Source organism: Marmota monax, unplaced genomic scaffold (assembly GCF_021218885.2).
Source record: "Marmota monax isolate L192 unplaced genomic scaffold, Marmota_monax_Labrador192_F-V1.1 WCK01_AAM20220418_F8-fsc00220, whole genome shotgun sequence".
In the NCBI taxonomy this organism is placed as follows: domain Eukaryota; kingdom Metazoa; phylum Chordata; class Mammalia; order Rodentia; family Sciuridae; genus Marmota; species Marmota monax.
This window is the reverse complement of record NW_026693909.1, coordinates 2,001,168-2,024,176: the sequence shown is the minus strand read 5'-3', so window position 1 is coordinate 2,024,176 and position 23,009 is coordinate 2,001,168. Positions and strand designations below refer to the sequence as shown.

Sequence of the window (23,009 nt, the reverse complement as noted above, 5' to 3'; positions counted from 1 at the left end):
TGAATGTTCAGGGAAACTTGCAGATGTGCTCCTCAGCAGAACCTGGGGTGACTTCCACCAGAGCAGCTCACAAAAAGAGAAGGCCCTACTCCCATGGGATCTCGGCACCCACCCCATGCCCAGGAACACTGGCAGTGTCCACCCCATCATCTCCATTTGCTCTCTGCCCACATTTGCCTGCAGTGCCAATGGCATCTTTGATAGCTTTTTTAAAAAAAATTAATCAAGATGTGCTCATTATCGTTGTTTGTGTAGTCTTTTCCAAATTAGGAACCTGTTTTTTTAAGTGACATTGACTTCTTGGAGGCTGATTTTACAACAGTGTCCTGCTGAAGCCGCCTGCCTTGGTGGTGTGTTTGAATTTTTTCTTATTCCCGCATATCCTGTAAACTGGGAGCTCAGCCTGGAGGTGGAACCGGACCACAGTAAGCCTTTTTGACAGGAATGCACCTAAGTTTGGTGATTCTCACTCCTCTTTACACCAGGAAGTGTTCAGTTTTTAACTTAAAAAAAAAAAAATTGCTAGCATCTTAAAACAGGGCAGGTTTTAAAATGAATTTTAATTTGACTCTATCTTTGTGCTAACTGACTATTTGGGTGTTAGATTCTAGGTTAGAAACCTGGTTTGCTTGGCCTCTGGTGTGGAGGTATTTGAAGCCATTCTGAATCCCAGCCTTTTCTTTATGACTATAGTAATCACATGACTCTAGTGAGCTACCTTGGGCATGTAGCTTATAAAGAAAATGGGTTTATTATCTGGAGGTTGCAGTCCAAGTTCAGGTGGCCTGATGCTTTGGACCTGTGATGAGATTGCCAGATGGTAACGGTCGGTCGGTGGTGTAAGCAAAGCATTCACATCACAGCTAGGAGCAGAGAGAAGCAGGACAGAGGCCCCTTCAGGGCATGCCCCGGCGTCTGTCAGGCCCTGCCTCTTACAGAACCATGCATCTTCTGGCACCTCTACCTTGATGCAAGCCTTTAACCTGTGAGTTTTTTGGGGTCATTCAACCTTGAAACTATAGTAACTGAATTTTTCTTTGAAGCCCATGTCTTGTTATAGTTTAAAGTAAAGTATCAGTACTTTTCTTTGAACTTTCAATTGAAGCTGATTTGAAAATCATTTGTCAAATATGTAGGTCCATATGTGGGTGGAAATTTTAAGGGGTAATAATATATGTGAATATGAATGTGTATGAGCATGTATGTGTATATTTATACAAAATGTCCCAGAGCTCTCCGTCTATCAGTGTCAGCACAGGGGCAGCGCCAGGGCCCTCTGTGGGCACATTGCCTCTAAGAAGAAGGCCATGTCCGTGGTGACCCTTCTTGTCTGGGAGTCTAGCTTCTGAATTTGCTCTGCTCAGAGCACCCTGGTCCCCTGCCAGCCTCTGCTCTTGGTATGCTGTGCTGCCCATCGCTGCTCATCGCTGCTCATTTACCCGTGAATTCTCTCCCCACACTCAAGTGTCGCTCTTCCTTGCAACGTGTTCCCCAGTTCTGTCAGACAAGGTTAGCTTTGAGCCTTTCCTTTGGGTCTCGTTGGACTTTGCACATTTCTGGAGGGAAATCCAGTGTATGTCTATCCTTGTCTGAAATGGACAGGACAGTGTCTTGTTCATCCCGGCATCCATGGGACCTGTGGCTGTTGCTGTTGCCATAGGCATTTGATGAAGACATTTGAAATGAATATTCAGAATCCCTCAGCCTCATTCAGTTATGTGCAGGTCCATGCCATTTAATATGTCTTATAGCTGTGTACAGATACACTTCACAACCCACAGAATGTACCTGTTCACCATACGAGTTTAACAACAGTTGTGCAACCTGAAAGCAGGTTTTTGTAGGCTGTTTAGCTTTCTGTTCTAAACACTACCTTTAACAAGCCATTTTGATTATGTCCTGCGGGCATTACAAGAATAGGCAAAGAAGGGGCTCCCCATTCCTCGCTTGCCCCTGTGAGTGGACTGGCAGTGCAGGGTGGAGGCAATTCATTTAAAGACCCTGGGCAGAGTCACCCAGGTAGGGACACAGCATCAGGACCCACCATTTGTCACTACAGAACCACCAAAGTGTATTTGGCATAGAAATCCATTAAGAAGAGAATTTCTTGGCATTTGTTTAAAATGGTTATGCTCTCTCTAGTAAGCCCCTTCCCTGTGAAAAACCAGCACCTTTAAAGTAAGCTCTTCCTGATTCCTTTTTTTGAAACTTTGTATATGTACTTCTTTATTTAACTTTTAGAAACCTCAACTTCTCAAAGCTCTCCCATATTGGAGTAAACTCCTGAGCAATTTGTGACAAACATGTTTGAGATGGCAGCAGTGGCTGAGGCTTCCTGACTTGGATGTTAAAAATTTGCCTGTTGTCTTTTCCTTTCTAGTAGGCTGTTTTACAGGTAGAGGTAGATTTTAAACCAGTGAAATATAGACAGAATTTGGCCTAAAGAAAAGCACACTTAAACCTAAGTTATGCTGCTGGCTCAGTGTAGCAGACTGAACTCATAAATTCCAGAATCTCTTCCCCTCATTTCCAGTTCCCATTGAAAGGAACAAGGGAATATAAAAAACAGGGACTTTCCCAAGCCAACACCGAGTTGCTGCTGGCAATGGCCATCTAGTTTTGTGTTATAGATTTTGGTTACAGAAATTCAGTTTGATGTCTTCCTGCCAGGCCTGTTGTTCGCGCCTGTCTGACAGGCTTTGGGGTGGGGCAGACTAGTTTTCCCTTTACCTTGATTACCTCCCTCCCCTCCCCTCCCCTCCCCTCTCGCTGTATGTTCTAGTTTCTGACTTTCTTTATAAATTATGCATTTGTGTAGCCTCAGCTCTGCTCAGTTTTTCTTGATGCTCCGAATCCTAATGAAGGCTCCTGGGAGTGGGAGGCTTTGTCCTCAGACAGGCAGGGGAACAGTGCGTGTTGTGACATGGGTAGCCAGCCCTGGCTTGCTGTCTGTTCCCCACACTCATTTGTCTGTGTGGGCCACACTCAACACAGGGACAGACCATATGATGGGTAGGCTGAAGTGTTCATGGTTTCTTCTGCTATATGGCACTAAGTCAATGGTCGTGGCATGTCGCCTGTAGCTTTTGAGTTTGGTTGTGCCACCAGTTTACCTGTATCTTAAAAAAAAGAAAAAAGAAAAAGAGACTCCCCCATTAGTTAAGTAAGATGATGCCAGTGAAGATATCCCTTGTGATTTGGTGCCAATGAAGATATCCCTTGTGATTTGGTTTGCATTCTTCTGATGATGAGAGGCATTGTTCCATGTCTAACTGGGGAGGTGGCCTGCACCTGGGGTGTAGGCCTTCATGTGGGGTGGTTTGTGCAGTTCTGAAAGCATAGCGCTCTGAGCCCTGACCTGCTTGCTCAGCTTATCTGGGCAGCGTGTGGCTGGGTGGGGCAGAGGCAGGGTCCCTGTGCCTTTCGCCAATGTGGTGCTTCTGAACTCTGGGCTGCTCCAGAGCTGCCTGGGTGTCTTAAGAAAAATTTTGACTTTCAGAACACATCTGGCACCAGAGGACTCAAGGAAAAGTGCCCTGGCTTCTGGGACCCTGCTGCCCACTGGGGCTCCTTCTCCCGTGATTCCAGGGTGCCCTCAAGATCTTTGGGGCCCAGAATCTTAGGGAGTCTGTCTATCCTCCAACGGGACTGCCAGAGGGACCATGGCCAGGGGTCCAGCTGTGAGGCAGCACTCCCAAGACCCACAAGCCCTGGGCACCTAGGGGCTCAACTCGACCTTCTTCACACTTGCTTGAGAGAGAGAGTTAACCACACATCAGTGATGGCTTGAGGTTTTATCATTTCTTAGAATGATATTTTTTTCAAATTCAAAATTAACTTTTTGGAATACTAAGTATATCATCTTAAGTCATATTGCATCAGAGAAGTGTTTTAAAGTCCAAAATGGTTATTTTAAATACTATTCAGTTTGGGGTACATTAAATTTGATAGCCTTTACATGAAAAAGTCTATGACTATATTATTAAAAATCATTCATCTAGAAGTTTGGCCACAGAGACAAAAATAAAATATCAGAAAGACATTTTAGGTAAAGCTAAGAACTTAAAACTTAGCACTTTCTGATGACTTGGGAGTCTGAGGCAGGAAGATTCCAAGTTTGAGGCCAGCCTTAGCAACTTAGTGAGACCTTGTCTCAAAATGAAAAATGGAAAGGGCTGAGGAGGTAGCTGAGGGGGTAGAGCGCCCTGAGTTCAATTCCTAGTAACAATTAGGAACCAACCCCCATGTTATAAATTATGCAACATGGTTAAAATTCATAGAGGAATCAGATATATTTGATTGGCTTAAGGATAGTTAGCAATACTCTGCCGCAGTCTGGCTGGGCACAAATCACGAGCCACTCAAGAGGAACAAACTTTTTTTCTGAACTCCACCAGCACACTCCACACATGCTCCCCAGGAACTCTCCTGAACGCCATGCGGCTCCTCCAGGAACCACCAACCGCAAATCCCTCCTCCAGCACTTCCCCAACCAATGCGAACTCTTCAGGAATCCCCGCGAGAGCTCAACTGGAACTCAACGGGAACTCTGCGAGAACTTAAAAGTCATCATCTTAATGGCTCGCTGGCATCACCTCTCAACCACTACTTCTGGCAAAAATGCCATGCGTCATCCCGACTCGGCTGTGGCCCTCAACATACTCCTGCCCAGTTTTGGATTAAGCTGCTAACTAGTTGTTACAGGGGTTTCTAGTTTCTGTGCCAGTGTGATCTTGAAGTTTTTTTCTTGTTTTTGTAAGGAGTATGGTGAAGGAAATTGGGGTCTAAGGGTGTTGTGTAAGCAAGCGTGTGTCAGATTGGTTTCTTCCTGGTCTTCTGTCTATCTTGTGCAGTGCTGCAGTCTGGCTGGGCACAAATCACGAGCCACTCAAGCAGGAACAAACTTTATTTCCGAACTCATGCGAACGCCACCCACGCAGCCCTTCCAGGAACACCACACACCAACTGGAACTCCCTTCACCGGAACCTCACCAACCAACGCGAACTCCCCAGGAATCTCCGCAAGAACAACATCAAAGTAGCCAGTTGGACAGCAGGGGTCTATATGCAATTGAATACCCAGCCTGTTTCAATCCACCATCATCATAATGGCTTGCCTCTCAACCATTACTTCTGGCAAAATGCCAGGGGCCATTCCAACTCCGCTGTGGCTCTCAACAGTGCAGCTCTCCTCACACTCTGCAGGCCAGTCCCTTCCTCTGCTCACCTTTAGGGCAATGAATGAGAAACTGTTGCTCTAAGTGCCTTTGGTGAGCAAAGATGTCCTGTTGCCAGGCACACGGAGGCGAGGCCCTGAGCGTCTCATGGGGCTCAAGTGACTGTTGGGCCTCCACTAATGTTTTAAGCGTCAGAGAATTTTTGTAATTGACTTAGAGCTTACTTATTTACTCAGAAATGTTTTGTTTGAATCAGAAATGTTGTCAGTACCTCACCAGGACCCTGAATGTCCTTGCCCCACTACTATATCCCAAAATAGGAAATGACTGAGTAGGCGCCAGCCCAATGACTCTCCCCCTTCTTTCTTCCTGTGGTGCATAGGATGTTGTCTTTGTACATTAAGAACAAAATGAGAAACCAGTTGGGAACTAGTTTAGCTGGTGAAGCAGATGGTCTACAGCAGATCCTTATCCGTGCGGACATATTCCAAGACCCCAGTGAATGCTGAGACCCTGGGTAGCACCGAGCTGTAGCTGTAGTGTGTCTTTTCCTTTGTCCATATGTCTGTGTTGAGGATTGATTTATAAATCAGGTGTAATAAGATGTTAACAAGAGCAACTAGTGTGTTAGTCAGCCTTTCATTTCTGTGATCATAAGACCCAACAAGAACAACCTGGAGAAGGACAAATTTATTTTGGCTTATGATTTCAGAGGTCTCAGTCCATGGTCAGCTAGCTCCATTGCTCTGAGCCAGAGGTGAGGCCGAACATCATGGCAGAAGGGTGTGGAGGAGGAAAACTGCTCAGCTTGGAAGGGTGGGGGAAGAAGCTAGGGGCCAGATGATTCCCAAGGGCAGGTCCTCAGTGACCTACTTTCCCAGCCACACCCCACTTGCTTACAGTTACCACCCAGTAACCCATTCAAATTATTAATCCATCAAACGGTGAGGTTACAGCTCTTTTCACCTGGGTTCCCAAGTGGCTTCTCATAACAACTAATAATAAAATAGAATACTTAGAGTAGTTTATTACAATAAAAGTTATAGGCATGTTGCCCCCCCCACCCCCTCAATTTTTAAAATTTTAATCTTTCACTTAAAGGAAGCATCTCATTTCTTTTCTTTGATACATCTGAATTGCCAGCATGTCTCCCGTTGTGTTCTGAGGCTGCTGTGTAGTAAAACAAGGGTTCCTTGAACACAAGCACAGCAGTGCTGAGAGTTGATCTGATGCCCAGAACAGCTACTAAATGACTAATGGGTGGGTAACATATACCAGGTGGATAACATCCTGATTCACAGGATGGAGATTTCATCATGCTGCTCAGAATAGTCAGCAGTGCATAACTCATGATCAATTTCTGGAATTTTCCACATACTATATCTGACTGCAATTGACCTCGGGTAATGGAAACTGCAGATAATGGGATCACTTGTGTTTTGAATATTTGAGAACCTGAGCCATGAAGGTGGTTTTCTCTGTGGAGGCCTGTGAGGACCGTGAATAAAGCCAGCACTTTCTCAGGAAGCAGCTTGGCACCTGCTCCAGGGCTTGGCTCGGTGCCTTGCTGGGACCTGGTAGTTCCATGTTACGGGGGGGTGGGGGGGTGGGGGTGGGGGTGGAGGCACTCCCATGGCTTGAGACTGGCAGACAGGCGGGTGCTAGTGGTCGTCCACATTGATTGCAGCAAGATTGGGAAAGATTTCCATGAAATTTCCATTTTAGGTATTTAGGTAGCTTATCCTCAAAGGTTGAGTTTACTGTAAAATAAGTGATCAGCTCCATGGAGTTATTGACACTAATCACTTAAGTATTGGAAGACAACTAAGAAATGTAGTCACTGTTATTTTCTCTGAATTTCAGCCCCTTCTGGCAGTGGGCCAAGGGACCACTTATCTCTTCATAGTGAGAAGACCCTGATTTGGTTCTGTGGGAAGATGCTGTTCTCATGTCTTGCCGGCAGTGCGGCAGCTCCTGTGCAAAGGGAGTGCTGGGGGAGGAAGGACAAAGGTGCTTCCTTTTCCCACAGAACTTCAGTATCCTGCTGGACTGTGGAAGCATACCTGAATGTGACCAAGGGCATCCTTGTTCTTAGCAGCCCAGTGTTGTTACAATCAAGGGCAACGATCTCCCTGCCATCCTGTTGTAATTTTTAGTAGCATTGTTCTAGAAATTCTGAACAACATGGTGAGACTTAAAACAGAATGACGAATGACCTGTTGGCATGAGGCAGAGCCCTCGCTATTCGCTTCCAAACCTAAAGAGAACTGCTGCAGAACAGACGAGTGATTAAGCATTTAGCCAAGTGCATAGAGGCCATCCCTGTGTCAACAGGAAGTGGTTTCAGAGAAGTACATGCCTGTTCCTGGGTCTGGTGAAACGTCAGGGGATAATCTTAGCATGTGCAGGACTTCTTGGTGAGGAAAACTAAAAACATTGCTGAAAAAGTTAAAAGGAGACTTAAATGGGAAAACATGCTGTGTCTTCTTCAGGAGAATATTATGAAGATTTCACTTCTTACCAAATTGATTTAAATACTTAGTGCTATTTTAATCACAACCTCAGTGTGATTAAAAATCAAATAATTGATTAATTAGGAAAAAAGGATGAAGATAAAATGGACTAAGTAAGATTTTAAAATATATTTTAAGGAAGAAAAACTGACCCTTGCAAGTTATTATGAAATTTGAAGCTAAATTGTTTAAACCAGCAGCTCAAGCTAGAAGAACTGGCTGGTGGGGCAGGAGGCGTGGGGTGTGGGGTTAGTGGGTAAATTCGGTTGCCCAGTATAGACTTTGGTTTGTTTAATGTACACTGAAGACCCACAAACTGAGTTAGGGCGAGAGTGCTTAGGGGAATTGGCACAATTGGCCAGAGTTTTGAAAGATAGTTAATCCTCATTGTATCATGTATCAATATAACACCCAGAGGGAATAATAATCCAATGTAAAACACTAGCTGTGTATGTGGCTTAGTGGCTACACAGGCATATGCGTGTGAGGCCCTTGGTTCCATCCTTAGCACAGAAAAATAAACAAAACACTAGGACAAAGACCTGTGTGCCTGACCTGTGTCAGGTTTGTGCTTAGACACATTGGTGGGAGTCCGCCATGAGCCTGGGACCATGGAGCATAGGTGGGCTTGGCACTGGGGGAAGGCACCGCTGGAGAGGGCTTAAGGAGGCTGAGACCCCAGGAGAGACGGGGCCAGGTGAGGCAGGGGATGGGGGAGCCCAGCAGAGACGGCTGAATGGCCTGGAGGACGTGGAGGGACCAAAGGCACCGCTACCCTGGATGGAGAGCTGAGCTGTAGCAGCAGGACATGCAGCTCCCAAGTAGCTCCGGGACAGCTTTAAACAGGTGGAGGGACCATGTAAGCCTGACTCCACTGCATGTGTCAAGGGAGGGGCGCGTGCACGCGCGCGCGTGTGTGTACACGTGCGCACTTACACATGCATACGAGTTGGTAGTGTATTGGAAAGAAGTGAGACATTCAGGTAGTAGGCTGAGTGTGAGGTGCTGGTTACTGGAGGAGGAAGGGCTGGTGCCCAGCTCATAGCCTTTTCCTGGGCACTGTGAGTGGTACCTCCAGCCCTTTATCTCTGGTATTTTTTATCTCTTTGATTTACTGATGTATTCCCTAGCCCCTGTAAATAGTGACTGACCCCTGGTAGGTGCTCATTATGTATTGACTAAGTGAGCAGGTGAAGGATGCCTTCCCGTTGTTTTGGGCTTAAGCAGCTGGTGGGTGGGGCTGTTTCCTATTATTGGAGTACTGAAAAAGGAGCATGTATGGAGGAAGACACAGAAAGTGATGGCCTGGGGTGTCCCATGGAGGAAGATGTAGCCTTCCCTTTCTGTGTCATGTGCATGTGAAAACTAATCAGAGAAAGTCAGGATGACAGAGAGTGGCCATATAAATGTGAATGGACAGTTTACAAAGGTGAGAGATACATATAGTGAAAACATACTTGAAGAAATATTTACCTTCACAATATGGAAGAGTGAAACTAAATCCACAGGATGGTTTTCCTCGTGAAATGGTAGATGATTGTAAATAATAATTTGTGCAATTTTGCAAGGGATCTGGCAGAACACACCAAGTGCTTTAAGCTGTTATGTCTTCTGATCAGATCTGTTTCTGGAGATTCATGGTAAGGAAACTGAGAACAGCTGCTCCTGCCACAGTAGCTGGAGGCTTGGGCGCGGGGAGAGGTGAGTAGGCTAGGCAGCCCCTGAGTCCTTGTTGATGTGTTTCTGTTGTGCTTCCAGATGAAGACAGTCAGCGTGGCCTTAGTTCTGTGCCTGAATGTCGGTGTGGACCCTCCTGACGTGGTGAAGACCACGCCTTGTGCCCGCTTAGAGTGCTGGATCGGTAAGTTCCAGTCTTCCTTGTGCTGCTGGGTAAATCCCAGGATTTTCTTTCTTTTCAGAGTTATGTAATCTCTAAGTGATTTTAGATGCATTCACTTTTATTTTGTAGCAGAGAAAGTGTTTCAAGGAAAATTGATAAAATAATGATGATTTTTCCCTTTAAATTTGCCCTGCATTTGGCACACAAAATAGCTACATACATTTTAAAAAAATTGAATGATGATACTGCTTGTATTTACAGAAAAAGCAAATTGAGCCATTTCCAGCAAAGAATCACATGAAACACTGTAGCTCATTGTTGGTATCTGCTGAGTGCTCATGGTGTGAACTGTTTTAATCTCCCCAACCCTGTGTGGTAGGTTCTATCACTGAGCTCCAGTTCAGAGATGAGGAAGAGGATACATAGAGATGAGAGCTTGTTCAAAGTTGTCCTGTGCGTCAGTGGCAGAGCTGGGATTGGAACCCATACAAAATCTAGAGACGGTTCATTTTTTGTTTTCTGTTGTGGTATAAAGCATGCATACTGTGAAGCACTATCCCAGCCTTGTTGAAGTATGGGGTCCGTGGCACAGGCACATTCCACGGTTGGGCAGATATGACCACCATCCACTTCCAGAACCTTTTCACCACCCCGAGCCAAAACTGTTCCCATTACATAGTTCCCCAGCACCTCCCAACCCCAATTTAACTCTGGCTGTATAGTTGGACCACTCTAGGGACTTCAGATCAGTGTCATCATATGATATTTGCCTCTGCTTCTTCTTCTTCTTCTTTTTTTTTTTTTTTTGCTGTGTGTCCAGGGCCTTCCACATGCAGGCAAATGCTCTTTTCCTCTGAGCTACATCCCCAGCCTGCTTATCTCACTTGGCATAGGATCTTCAGGTTCATTCATGCCGTGTCAGGTAACAGAATCTTCTTCCTAAGGCTGAATGATACTCTGTTGGTGTCTGTTCTGCCACATTTTGTTTAAGCATTTATTCATCAATAGACTTTTTTTTTTTTTAAATCTTTTTTAGTTGTAGATAGACACAGCATCTTTATTTATTTACTCTTGTGTGGTGCTGTGGTGCTGAGGATCAAACCCAGTGCCTCACATGTTCTAGGCGAGTGCTCTACCACTAAGCTACAGCCCCAGCCCCATTAATAGACTTTTAAATGGTTTCTACCTTTTAGCTTTCCTCACAATAGTGTTTAGCTATTGTGAATAACGCTGCTGTGAACATGGTGTACAGGTATCTGCTTTTGATTCTGTTGAGTTAGTCCCAGAAGTAGGGTTGCTGCATCACATGGTGATTCTGTGCTTAATTTTTGAGGAGCTGCCATGCTGTTTTCCTTAGAAGTGGTGCCATTTCCATCACTTCCAGCAATGCGCAAGGGTCCCAGTTGCTCCACGTACTTACTGTTTTGTGTTTGTGATGTAGGCATCCTAGTGGGTGTGAGGTGGTATCTCATGGAGGTTTTGATTTGCATTTGAGTGATTGGTGATGGTGAGTATCTTTTGATGGGCTTATTGGCCATTTGGATACTTCTCTGGAGAAATATCTATTCAGTCCTTAACCTATTTTTGAATTGAGTTTTGTTGTTGTAGGAGGTTTTTATTTTCTGGATATTAGTCCCTTGTGATTTGCACATATTTTCTTCCATCAGTGACAGTGTTTTTCACCATTACACAATGTATCCACTTTCCCCCACTTTAGTATCAGGTTTATTTGGAAACCATTTATATATAGTAAAATTCACCTTTTTGAATGTAATATATTTCTCTGAGCTTTAACAAAAACATACAGTTGTGTGACAAATACTACGGTCAATGGATAGAATATTTTCATCATATCGAAAGAATTCCCTTGTGCCCTCTTTCCTTAGCTCTGGCAGCCAGCCCTGGTCTTTGTGCCTGCCTTGCCCTTCCTCAGAATGCCGCTTCAGGGACCATGCAGTTTGCCCTTTTGAGCCTCGCTCCCTTCGCACCTCAGAGTGTGTGGCAGAGCAGCCATACTGCTGCGCTGGGAGTGTGACATAGCCTGTCTTGTTTGTCCCTCTTGTATGGAGATGCCACACTTTGTTGACCTGTTCATCCGTTGATGGAGCTTTGAGTTGTTTCCAGTTCTTGGCAGTTATGAATAAAGTTTCTGAAAGTACTTAATCTTTGTATGGACTTTTTTGGGGGCAGATATTTATGATGGGATTATCAGGTCACATGTTAAATTGTGTTCGTTCCTTGAGAAACTGTCCAGCTGTTTTGTACTGTACCATTTTGCATTCCTGGTGTGTGTATGATTGCTCCACGTCCTCACTAGCACTCAGGAGGGTTTTGAAGCGTGAGACTAAAGATGTCTTTTCTGTTCCTGCTCCCATTTCCCATGTGGGGGCTGTGCATCCCTCGCCAAGGTCAGGTTTCCCTCTGGTGTCCCAGTCATTCTGCGGGAAGAGCTTCCTTTAACATTGCTTGCAGTGTGGTCTGAAGGAATTAAATTTGACCAGATTTTTGTTTGAAAATTCTTTATTGTCCAAAGCTATTTTTTCTTCTTATAGTTTTGTGTTGAGATTTTTCTTTCAGTATTTGGAAGTAGCCACTCATCTTCTGGTGGCGTGGTTTTGGATGAGAAGTGTGCTATAATTCTGGTCTTGGTGGCTGGCTTCTGGTTAGGTTTCCCATCCTCTGTCTCCGGCAGTCTTCGGGATTTCCTTTTTACCTTTAGATTTCGGGTAGACTGTTGGTGACATATCTGCTTTTGTGCTTGTTTGGTTTTTGGAATTTGTTCTTCTTGGGGTTCTTTGAGCTTTTTGGATGTGTAGCTTGATAGCTTTATTTTTGCAATAAACTCCAGTCATTATCTTTAAAAACTTTTTGGTACTGGAGATTAAGCCCACTGCTTTTACCTGTCCTGCAGTAGTCTGCCTGTCTGGTATCAGTGCAGAATTCTGTGCCCAAGGTGTTTTCTGCCTCTGCTCCAAGTGGACCTTTTTCTCAGTTGTCTTTGTCTGAATTTTGGGAGTTCTCTATCCCACCCCAAGTAAGACAGGCCTCGTCTCCACTCCTTCCCCAGTGCCCAGGGCCTGAGCCTGTGCTCTGTGGACAGGTTCTCCTGCTTCTGGCCTCAGGGATTCAGGCTAGGGGGACTTTACTCTGCCTGCCCCCATTGCTTTCCACAAGCCACTGGAGTGGCCCGTGGGGATGGGAGCTCCCCTTGTTCTGGGACCCCTACCTATTCCAAACTGCCATGCTGGCCCCCCAGCTGGGCTGTGTGTATATGGTTCCATTTTGGCTGGTTTCTTCCAGGTAGAAATAATGCATGAGTCCTGTCTCTCTGGGAGGATGATAGTCTCATGGAATTCAGTTGATTTCACTGTGGTCTCAGCTTCCTGGTGAGCACAAGACAAGTTTGATATTGATTATGCAGGTTTCTCTGCATGGTAGGATTGGGGCAAACTCATCCTCACCCAGCTTTTTATATCCTCAGCTAAAGAAGTTCATTACTTTAATGAAAATTATATGTAATCCAAGTTGGAAAAATTATTTTTCCTTCTTTATTTGCATGTCTCCTTATCTCACTGTGTCTTGGATGGCAGTCACTAGCCTTTGCCCAGGCCCTGTTGCCCTGCACCCACCGATAGAGTAGCCATCTTCCCCAGCTACTGCTGTCCCTTGCTGATGGTGCTGCTGCATGTCGACTTCTTACTCACCACCCCAGCTATTTCCACTCCAAGAATCCTTTGTCCCAGCTGAATTTATTCAGTCTATTTTTGTTCTGTCCCTCTTCAACTTCTCTTATGTTAGCGTTGCTCACCTGGGTTGCTATGTGCCTTGCAGGGGACGTATGGCCCCACTGGGATGCATAGGTGGGGGGGTGTCTGAGGACAGAATCACATTTCTTGGACCAAGGGACTTTGGTTTTTATTAGATACTTTAGAGTTCTTTCATATGTACTCTCCCCAAAATCCAGAGAGCCCTCTTCCATAATCTCTTTGATCAAGATTTACTGGATGTTAATGAAAAGGAAAGAATTCCTTTCCTTTAGTGTAAAAATTCAGCAAATGAATATATATTTAAATATATATTTTTCCCCTACAATTTAGGAATATAGTCTACTTTGTAATAATTTCAAAGGAGTTTTTTTTTTTTTTTGGTACTGGGGATTGAACTCAGGGTCACACAACCACTGAGCCACATTCCCATCCCTATTTTGTATTTTATTTAGAGACAGGGTCTCACTGAGTTGCTTAGGGCCTTGCTTTTGCTGAGGCTGGCTTTGAACTCACTATCCTCCTGTCTCAGCCTCCCAAGTCCCTGGGATTATAGGTGTGTGCCACTACACTGGGCTCAAAGGAGTTTTGAGTTCAGAATGGCATGTGCTTTTTCTAGGCTGAAATTTTTTTTTCATTTGTCCTTTATTAAAAAGTGGGTAGACCTGGTCCTGGTGATGACGATGTTAACAATGTGGTATGAGAAATAAAGAACCCTAAAGATTCGCTTTAGCACATTTGCAGTGGTGTCTGGCAGTATGCATTTTATTTTGAAAGCAAGTTTCAAAAGTTGCAAGTAGAGTAGTGAGCAGTTTCCCTGGTTCATTGGAATAAGTTGCTGTCCTATCACCTCTGATTCTTTTTTGGTGCTAAGGATTGAACCCAGGGTACTTTACCACTGAGTAAATGCCAAACCTTTTTTTAAAATTTGTATTTTGAGACAGGATTTCACTAAGTTGTTTAGGGAGGGCCTCACTGAGTTGCTGAGGCTGGCCTTGAACTTGTGATCCTCCTTCCTCAGCCTCCCAAGTTGCTGGGATTATAGGCATGCGCCACTGTTCCTGGCTCACTTCTGAAATCTTTAATGTGTAATTCCTGCAAATGGATTTTCTTGTTCAGAATCACAGTGCAATCCTTGGGATCAAGCACTGGTGGGCGGTGGCTGCCACAGAAGCCTTGGCTTGTTGAGGCTTGCCAGTGGCCCAGTGCATCCTTGGTAGCACAGGGGCCTGCTCAGTGTCGTGGTTGCCTTAAACGTGTTCTAACCTGCAGCAGGCCTGCAGCTTCTCCTCGGCTCCCATGACAGGTGTGCTTTATTTTTGTAGAATGTTTGATGTCTGCTGAGAATTCATTCTGGGCCCCGTCTTTTAGAGGACCGAGAGAGCTGCTGTGTTGATGTGGTGCCCTGTTTGGAGGGTGTGGTTTTCATCTGTCCTCTCCAGGTTGCTGTAGCTCTTGGCACCTGCTGGGCTGCACTGCCTTTGGAGTGGAGCTGTGTTCCTGGACAAGTGGCCGGAGACTACTGGAGGTCCTGTTTCCTTTTTCACTCCAGGTGTCATTATCGAGCACTGAGCTGGGCTCCCACCCAGGCAGTGGGAGTCTGACCTTTTTGGCCGGCTTCTCTGGCCTTTTGTTTTGTTCCCATCATTCTGTTTTTTTCAGGGGGTACCGGGGATTGAACTCAGGGCACTTGACCACTGAGCCACCTCCTAGCCCTATTTTGTATTTTGTTAGACCCAGGGTCTCACTGAGTTGCTTAGGGCCTCGCTAAATTGCTGAGGCTGGTTTTGAACTCAAGATCCTCCTGCCTCAGCCTTGGGAGCCACTGGGATTACAGGCGTGGCCACCATGCCCAGTGCTTCCATCATTTTTAAGTACTTCCTTCCTTCCTGTCTTGCCCAGTTCTTTCCCTGCCCTACTCCTAGACTCAGTTCCTCTTAGTGGAAGGTGGTGTTTAGAAACCAAGTTGGTGTCATCAGAACTGGGCCTGTGGCTCCCGGGACCTCTACCTTGGGCGGAGCAGGGTGCCCACGTGTGCCTGCACTGCTGTGTGGCGTGCCTTTGTCTACTTCTCTACCAAGTGGTCTGTACTGAAGGCCATTTCAGTTTACCTCATCCTTTGCTCCAACCCCGTGGGGACCATCCACCTTTTTAACTTCTTGCTGTGTCTCCTCCCCTGTCTGCCCTCCTCATTGCCCGTGGCCAGCACCCTGTCCAGGCCAGCCTTTTGTGGCATATGTGCCTTTTGTGCTTCCTCTGCACAGGCCTTAAGCCCCTGACTTGACAGGTCACTTTAGGGCCTTGCAGTTTCCTTCATCCTCAAGCAGATGTGCCCTTCCTGCCTTGCCTTGTGGCTCTAGGATTGTTGATTTTAACATTTTCATCAACTGCTTTGGTTTTCAGGCATGGCCAGTCCAGGCAGTGGTGATATTCCAGTACCCCAGACCATGAGTCAGGGCCCATCTGGAGAGATGATAGGATTGCACTTTGTATATGGAAAGCTGCTTCTGGAATCCTCAGTGTGGAGTCAGCTTCCAGGAGAAAGCTGGGAAAGTGGTTCTGGTTTGAGAAGGGGGCCCCCTACAGATTGGGGACTTGGGGAGGCCACCTGCATGGTGTGGCCTGAGACCAGAGAGAGGGAAACAGGACCCTGAGGGCACAGAGAAGGTGCAGAGAAGGGCAGTGGGGGGTGGGAGCCTGGATGGGTCCACGGATCACCTCTGGCCTGCATCATCCCAGCTGTGAGCTGGGGCCTGGTGGATTGCAGTGGCCTGAAGTGTGAAGGTGACTAGGCTGAGGGCTGTGCAGCAGCATGGCTGGTGAGGCCAGGAGAGGGGATGCTAGTGACAGGGACCCAGGCTGCATGGCAGGTCATAGTGCAGAGGGGTGGAGAGGAAGCCTCTTTACCGTAGCTGGCACAGCCTCATAAATCACTGAGATGCTGCTGTTCAGAAGGCAGCAGGTCAGCATCTCACGCTTGGTCTTAGCACTTTGTGCTCTGTTACAGACCCCAGCTTTGTTCATTTAGTTATGCTGCACTCCCTGGACTGTTTAGAGCCTCGATTTCTTCACCTGTGAAATGGAGCTATGCAGGGCTATAGGGGGATTGGCTGAGACCTTGACCTTAGCCCCACATAGAGACTTGTCTTGGCAGGGCAGCCTCCTTATGCCCCTACCACAACCCAGTATCCACCCGCTCAACACCCCCACAGCTATCTTAGTCTCTCTCTCTCTCTCTCAGTTGGACACAATACCTTTATTTTTATGTGGTGCTGAGGATCGAACCCGGTGCCTTTCACGTGCTAGGCGAGTGCTCTCGCACACAGCCCCAGCCCTGTCTTAGTCTATTTGTGCTGCTATGACAAGGCACTGGAGACTGGGTAATTTATAAATAATACAAATTTATTGCCCACAGTTCTGGAGGTGGCAAGCCAAGCTCTCTGCTCCCAAGGTGGTGCCTTGAACTCTCCTCACATGGTGGAAGGGCCAAGAGGGTAACAGGGCCAAGTTGGTTCCCTCTAGCCCCTCCATTCATAGGGGCTCTGCCCTCATGACTTAATTACTCCCTGAGGCCCCCACCACTTTGTGGTTTAAGGACGAACATGAATTGAGGGACACATTCAGACTGTAGCACCATACTCAGTGCCTCCTGCTCCATAATACTCTAACACAACGTCTTCCCCGCAGCACACCGCATGCCGAGCAGGGTGATGTGCTGCTCCCTGGGTACTGCCTCTTCCTGTGTGGCTGGCTGCAGAGAGGTGCAGTGAACATGCCTCATTTGCCCCTGTTAGGTGTGCTGGCCTTGTGGGCCTCCTGCCCAGCCAGCCAGTATCTCTGACAGATGTCTCATAATAGAATGCATGATATTTCTCATTTTATTTAACAAATTAAACATCCAGTGTGTCAGACGGCCATCTGAGCCCATGCCCTGTGCTCTGCTATAAGCTGTGTGTGTGGCCATTGCTGTGCTGGGCTGAGACTGCTTTGACCTCAGAGAAAAGGGGTATGGGAATCTTGAGAAGAGACATGGGTCCCTATCTTTCAGTCTGTTTTTGTGTACCTGCATGTGCCACCTACACCTGCATTGTAGCCAGTGCTTCTTCCTTAGGCTCCTTCCTGAGGCCTCTGCCTGGCTGTCATTGTCTGTGGAGGAACAAGCAGGGAAAGGTTGCCCTACTGCTGCTGTTCCAGATGGCAGACCACAGGCGGGGCCCTTCGCAGTATGGGTGGCTGGTGGCCAGGTGCTCAGGGGCTTGGCAGAGGAGGGGGACGTGGGCGTAGTGGGCTCTCGTTAGCCTGCGACTCCAGAATGCCACTATCGTGCCTTCCCACCGCTGTCTCTGTGTCTGTCTCCCTCTGGCTTTTGAGAGATGCTGTTCTACCTCCTGGAAAGACTCTCATGTCTTTTCGGAAAGCAGAGGGAAGCAGTTTTGTTTTGTGACCCGCCATTAAATGCTATTGCAGTAATACTGAAAACAATTCTGCTAAACAGAGAAGCGTGCCTTGCATTCGTTTGGGAACTGGGTTTGAGAGTAGGTTGTAGAAGAGCTGCGTGCTGAGCAGGAGGCAGTGTAATTCACTGGAGTACCTTTTATGTGCGAGCCGGTGGTAGCTGTGCGTCACAAGGGTGGAATACCAAAGGCTTGTGAGGTGCATGGAGATCGTAGCCCAAGGAATTATTTAGGAGGTTCTTTGCTTTGTTTTTCTCTTAGTCTTTAGAGAAAGCAGTTATTCTCCCCTTAATCTCCACGCGGGCATCAAGAGACCCAGTCCAGATGAGAGAAAGTAGTCACGGCTGTCCTTGGTGTGCTCTGGGGTTACAGAGCATTTGCTCAGACTCTACTTTTGGGTTCTGACAACAAGCCCGGTCATCACATTGGCCAGCAGATAAGTCAGATGGGTGCATATGTGCTAAGTCCAGCGCTGTGTTCGGAGGAGCTGTGAGTGGGGCGCCTCGCCTTTCTGCTGCTCACATCGCACGAGGAGGGCCGCCTGGTCTGGTGGAAGGGATCAGAGGCCAAGAGGAGGAGGTTGGCCTTGAGTGACTAGGGGCCAGGAAGTGCTGAGGGTGGTGCATTAGGTTGGGAAGGCAGAGCAAAGCTGGGAGGGGAGTGAAGGCCCCTCTTGGAAAGGCTGAGGTTGGAGCCCTGGCTGGGCCCGTGGGTGCTGGGGAAGGGGTTCACATTAGCTGTCTGCCAGTGACTTCCAGTGCTCTGGCCCAGCTCTGGGTCTGCAACTAAAAACCTTTGCTCTTGGAACTCACTGACCAAAAACCCCCTTTTCTCTGTAGAGTGCTGCTGTCTCAAGGTAATATTTAGTATCTCCATTGCCGCCTCTGAGGGAGGATGGTGTGACCACTTGGAGCTTCCTCCCTGGCTCTTTTCCACTTGAGTCTTGTGTGCAGCACGAGGCCTGTGTTTTAAAAACACGTGTCCCAATCTTCCCCTCAGATCTGTTGGAAATCCATTCAGCTTCTGCCTTTTGTAGAATTGCAGCAGGTAGCACAGGAACCGGGATGGAGTGAGGCTCAGTGGATAGGACAGGGCAGGCTGGTTCGAGATGGTTCCTGAAGAATTTCAGCCTACCCTGGGACCCTGGACACTTGAGGGCTGCTGCAAGTCCTGCCAGTAGCCAGAGCAGTTCGTGTGCCTCTGTGTAGCCGTGTAGCTCCAGGCTTTGCTCAGCCCCTCACTATTTATGAAATACAGAGAGATGATATTATGATTAAGAAGATACAGTCATTCCTAGTTTCAAAGTAGCCTTTTTGCCATTATGTATTTTCTCACTCAAAAATTAGTTCTTCAATGTTACACAACTAATTAGTGGCAGAGTCCTTAAAAGCCACAGAGAAATTCACACTGGATCCAGTAGGCAATACTCAGTTAATAAGTCAATTAACAAATGTTTATTAAGTGTGTACTAGATATAAGGTACAAAGAACTATTAAGATTCTTTGAGCAGTGAGCTCTGTTGTATTTTCTTTCAAGTTTTCATTGAAGGATAGCCTACATACAGAGAGGTGCACCTAGCCCACGTGTATTGTCAAAAAGAAGTGTTCCAAACTGATCACATCCATGCAGCCCAGACCCAGAACCATATTACCTGTGGCCCAGAAGCCCAGTCTTACCCTTTTCCCGTCACCTGGCAGGTGCTGGGGCGGACAGATCCACCTGTGCGTGTCTCTAGGTGTCCCTGCCCCTGCCTCTTCTCTTCAGGATCAGGACTAAGTTCAGGAGCCCATGAGACAGTGGTAGGATCCCTTGGAGACCTCAGGAGCCTGTGTGGGACCACAGTTAGTGCTTGATAGAAGAACGTAGTTCTTTAAGGAGGAAAGGAGGGTGGCTTGTCTATCAGGTTGTGTATCTCTGAAGAAGACAGGAGGTAGGAGAATATTCTGCCTCGTCCTGTCTAAGTGTCAGCACCACCAATGCCTTCTGTGACCTCGGGCCAAGATACCTGAGAGCTTTCGACTAAGCTCATGGGTTAGGAGGTGGTCTGACCACAGACCATGTTCTTTTCTTTTCTTTTTTTTTTTTTTTAAAGAATTTTTTAATATTTATTGTTTAGTTTTCGGTGGACACAACATCTTTATTTGTATGTGGTGCTGAGGATCCAGGCAAGCGCACTACCGCTTGAGCCACATCCCCAGCCCAACCATGTTCTTTTTGATGTGAAGTTTTAAGTGACATGAAATACAGAGGGGTTATGCTGAAAATTGTGCAGGTAGGAGAAATTTTAAAAAGTGAAAAGTTATTTGCCAGGTGACACATCTGCTTCCTACCCACCACACGTTCATTGATTTACTCACACTCACTCTTCAGAGCCTTCCCAGGTTCCCCACAAAACAAAATAGAGACCAAGAAGGTGTTGGAAGGTAGGGGCTAAGACAGCCACAGTTTTAAATCTGTCTTCCCCATCCCATAGGAATGTCGGCTTCAGTGTATGGGAATCGTCTCTGTAGTGTTCAACGCATCATTCCGTCACGCTGCTTCCCTGCTCTTGTCTTCTCCCTCACACTTCTTCCCCTCTCCCACTCATCATCATATTCTTGGGGGGAGGCCATCAATTTGACTGCAGGGATTCCCAGTAGATTAAGGTGACAGCCCACTTTGTTGGCCCTCCCTCTGGATCCAGAGGTGTCCTGATTCCAGGCCTGGAGTGGGAGCAGTCCCACTGTCAGGCCGCCTCCTCTAGGAGGAGTTTCTGCTGGGTGCTGTGAGGCGCACCCAGAAGGATGACCTCAGCTCCTCTGTGCCCACATGCGGAGGGTGGTGGGGGAGAAGGGCCTTCACCTCCCAGGGTGAAATTCCATGGGGAGGGGTAGTTCCAGTCCTTTCTAGGTCAGGTGGACCTAAGGCACTCCCTCCCTGTGACATGGTTCATCAGAAGAGCGTGTGCAGGAAGTGCAGTGTGTAGTGAATGCCGCTGGCACAGGCGAGCCTGGGCACACCCCTCTCCCCCCTCCCTTCCTCCCTCCCTCCCTCTCTCTCTCTGTCTTTAAAAAACTATTATAAGGGTAATGTGTAGGGCATTTTAAGAAATTAGGAAATTCAGAGACTAAAAACATGAAAAATAGTACCCACACCTGTTTCTTTCTACAAAGAACTTTTTTTTTTTTTTTTTTGGTGTTGGGGATTGAACCCAGGGGTGCTTTATCACTGAGCCACATCCCCATTCTCTTTATTTTTTAGATAATATCTCAATAAGTTGTTGCCTGGCTGGCTTCAAACTTGTCTTCCTCCTGCCTCAGCCTCCTGAGTTGCTGGGATTACAGGCTTGGCTCTTGTGCCTGGCCTGTTCCCTTCACCACCGTTGGGGCTGTGAGCTGCTGGCCACACCCTCACTGCTCAGTAGGAGGGGATCGGGCTTTCTAGCCAGCTTTGTGTGACGCACTATCCATCACGCATGCACAGGCCCTGTTCTTTAAATGCTTCTGTTGTTAAAACTAAGTTCTGCTCCCCTTTCTTTGTTTATGTGCTTAGGTAGCCCCTAATTTTCATTTTTCAGATCCCGTCCCTCCCTTACCAGTTCTGTTGTTCAGGTTTCAGCTGACTTGGTTGGGGTTGTTGTAATTGTGCTGCAGTCTTAGACCTCTGTTCTGTAGAACAAAGAAAAATGAAAATTAGCATCTTCTTTCTTGTTGATTGTAGCATGTTACTGCGGTTCTTCTACTGCAGGTGCTAGAGCCTGGCTTTTACCCAGTTTCCCTCAAGCAGAGCTGCTCTCCTGAGCTGTGAACTGGAGCTCACAGAGGGGAGGACCTGGTGCCTCAGCTTGGAGATGTCCTGGATGCCTCAGATATACCCTAGAGGAGGTGCCTCCAGTTGTACAGTCCTGGCCTGTGATGTTATCATTAGTTCCTATTTTTATTTTTTATCAGAGTAATGCAAGTAAATGGTACGGAATGCTGTGATTAAAAATATTTGTGTCCTGCCCTTCTCCAGTGGCGTCTGGTTCTTTGTATATGATTTTTCCATGTAGTCACCAATTTGCTAGTAATTTGTTATTGCCAGTTTTTCTGTGAACCTGTAATGAGTTTATTTTATTTTTTACATGTATGACAGTTCGTCTGTCAGAGGTTACAATAATTTTTCCAATGTTCAAATATCTATTAGTTTTGTTTTTTAACCTCTCTTCTTGCTCCTGTTGGACTGCTTGGTCTCCAGACCTGTTGTAAGGGACTCAGCTCTTCTTAATGCCCGCCCCCATTTTCTGGAGTCCTTGTTATTTTTTTTTTATGGTTTACTTTCTAAGAAATGTGACATACAGACTCTGCATGTTTGCATGTCTGAAAAGACCTCTGTTTTACTCCCTCAGAATTGAATGGAATTGCTTTCTTGGAGAATTTTGAAGGCATTGCCCTGTTTTGACTGGCTTCCAGTTTTATTAGGCAGTCCAGAGCTCTCCTAACTCTTGACCCTTAGTTTGTGATCTGATTTTCTCCTGGGCTCTTTCTTTGTGGCTAGTTTTATCAGTGTAGTTGGGGCCTGTCCAGGTGTGGATGCCTTTGGGTTTATCCTGTCTATGGCTCACTGAGCTTCTATGGGCAAATGTGGGCAGTTTTAAGCTATTGAAGCTTTCAGCCTGTGACTGTGAGGACATGACAACAGGGTGCCAGTCCTTTTGCTGCTGCCCACAGATTCCTGCAGGCTCCCCTCTTGGGAGCCATTTACTTTGCACAAAGAGGAATCTCTCATTCTGTGGGGTTTTACAGCAGGTGGCCAAGAAGGGGGAAAGGCTAGCTGAAGGAAAGGTGGGGAAGGTGCTGCTTGGGAGGGGAGTTGGGCAGAGCTGTGGTATATGCCCCCAGGCTCAGCATGGAACCTGTGGGACGCCACATAGAGTGCAGAGCGTGACTTTGCTGTATGTGTGGTGTAGCTACTTTGGAAGAATAGGGGCAGGGGATGTCGGGGTACGTATGCAAGAGGGAAGAGTCCTGTCCACTGCTAAGATCAGAGAGTGTAGAAGGGTTAGGAGGATGGAGGCCCTGTCAGAGGCCCTGTCAGAGGCCCTGGTTGCTGGAGTGAAGTGGTTGCTTCTGAGGGTGCGAGAGGGGACAGCTGCTTGGTGCTTCGAGGTCTTGTTACACTCTGACTGTCCAAGCCTGCGGTGTTCACCTGAAGGAGACATTTCTGAATGCAGTGTGCGTAACTGAGTCGGAGCCCATGGGGGCTCTGCTGTGGGAGACATTGAACACACGAGGGTGGGCAGT

At 46.9% G+C, this 23,009-nt stretch overlaps 1 protein-coding gene across 2 annotated transcripts in view; it reads left to right on the top strand.

Annotated features, from left to right (window-relative positions):
- Window positions 1-23,009, top strand: part of Rptor (regulatory associated protein of MTOR complex 1) — a 339,912-nt gene that overhangs the window by 54,937 nt on the left and 261,966 nt on the right. For both annotated transcript variants that reach the window (XM_046463332.2, XM_046463333.2), the window contains one exon: window positions 9,449-9,551. In XM_046463332.2, coding sequence (XP_046319288.1) covers window positions 9,449-9,551 — 103 coding nt within the window. The remainder of the gene's footprint in view (window positions 1-9,448; window positions 9,552-23,009) is intronic.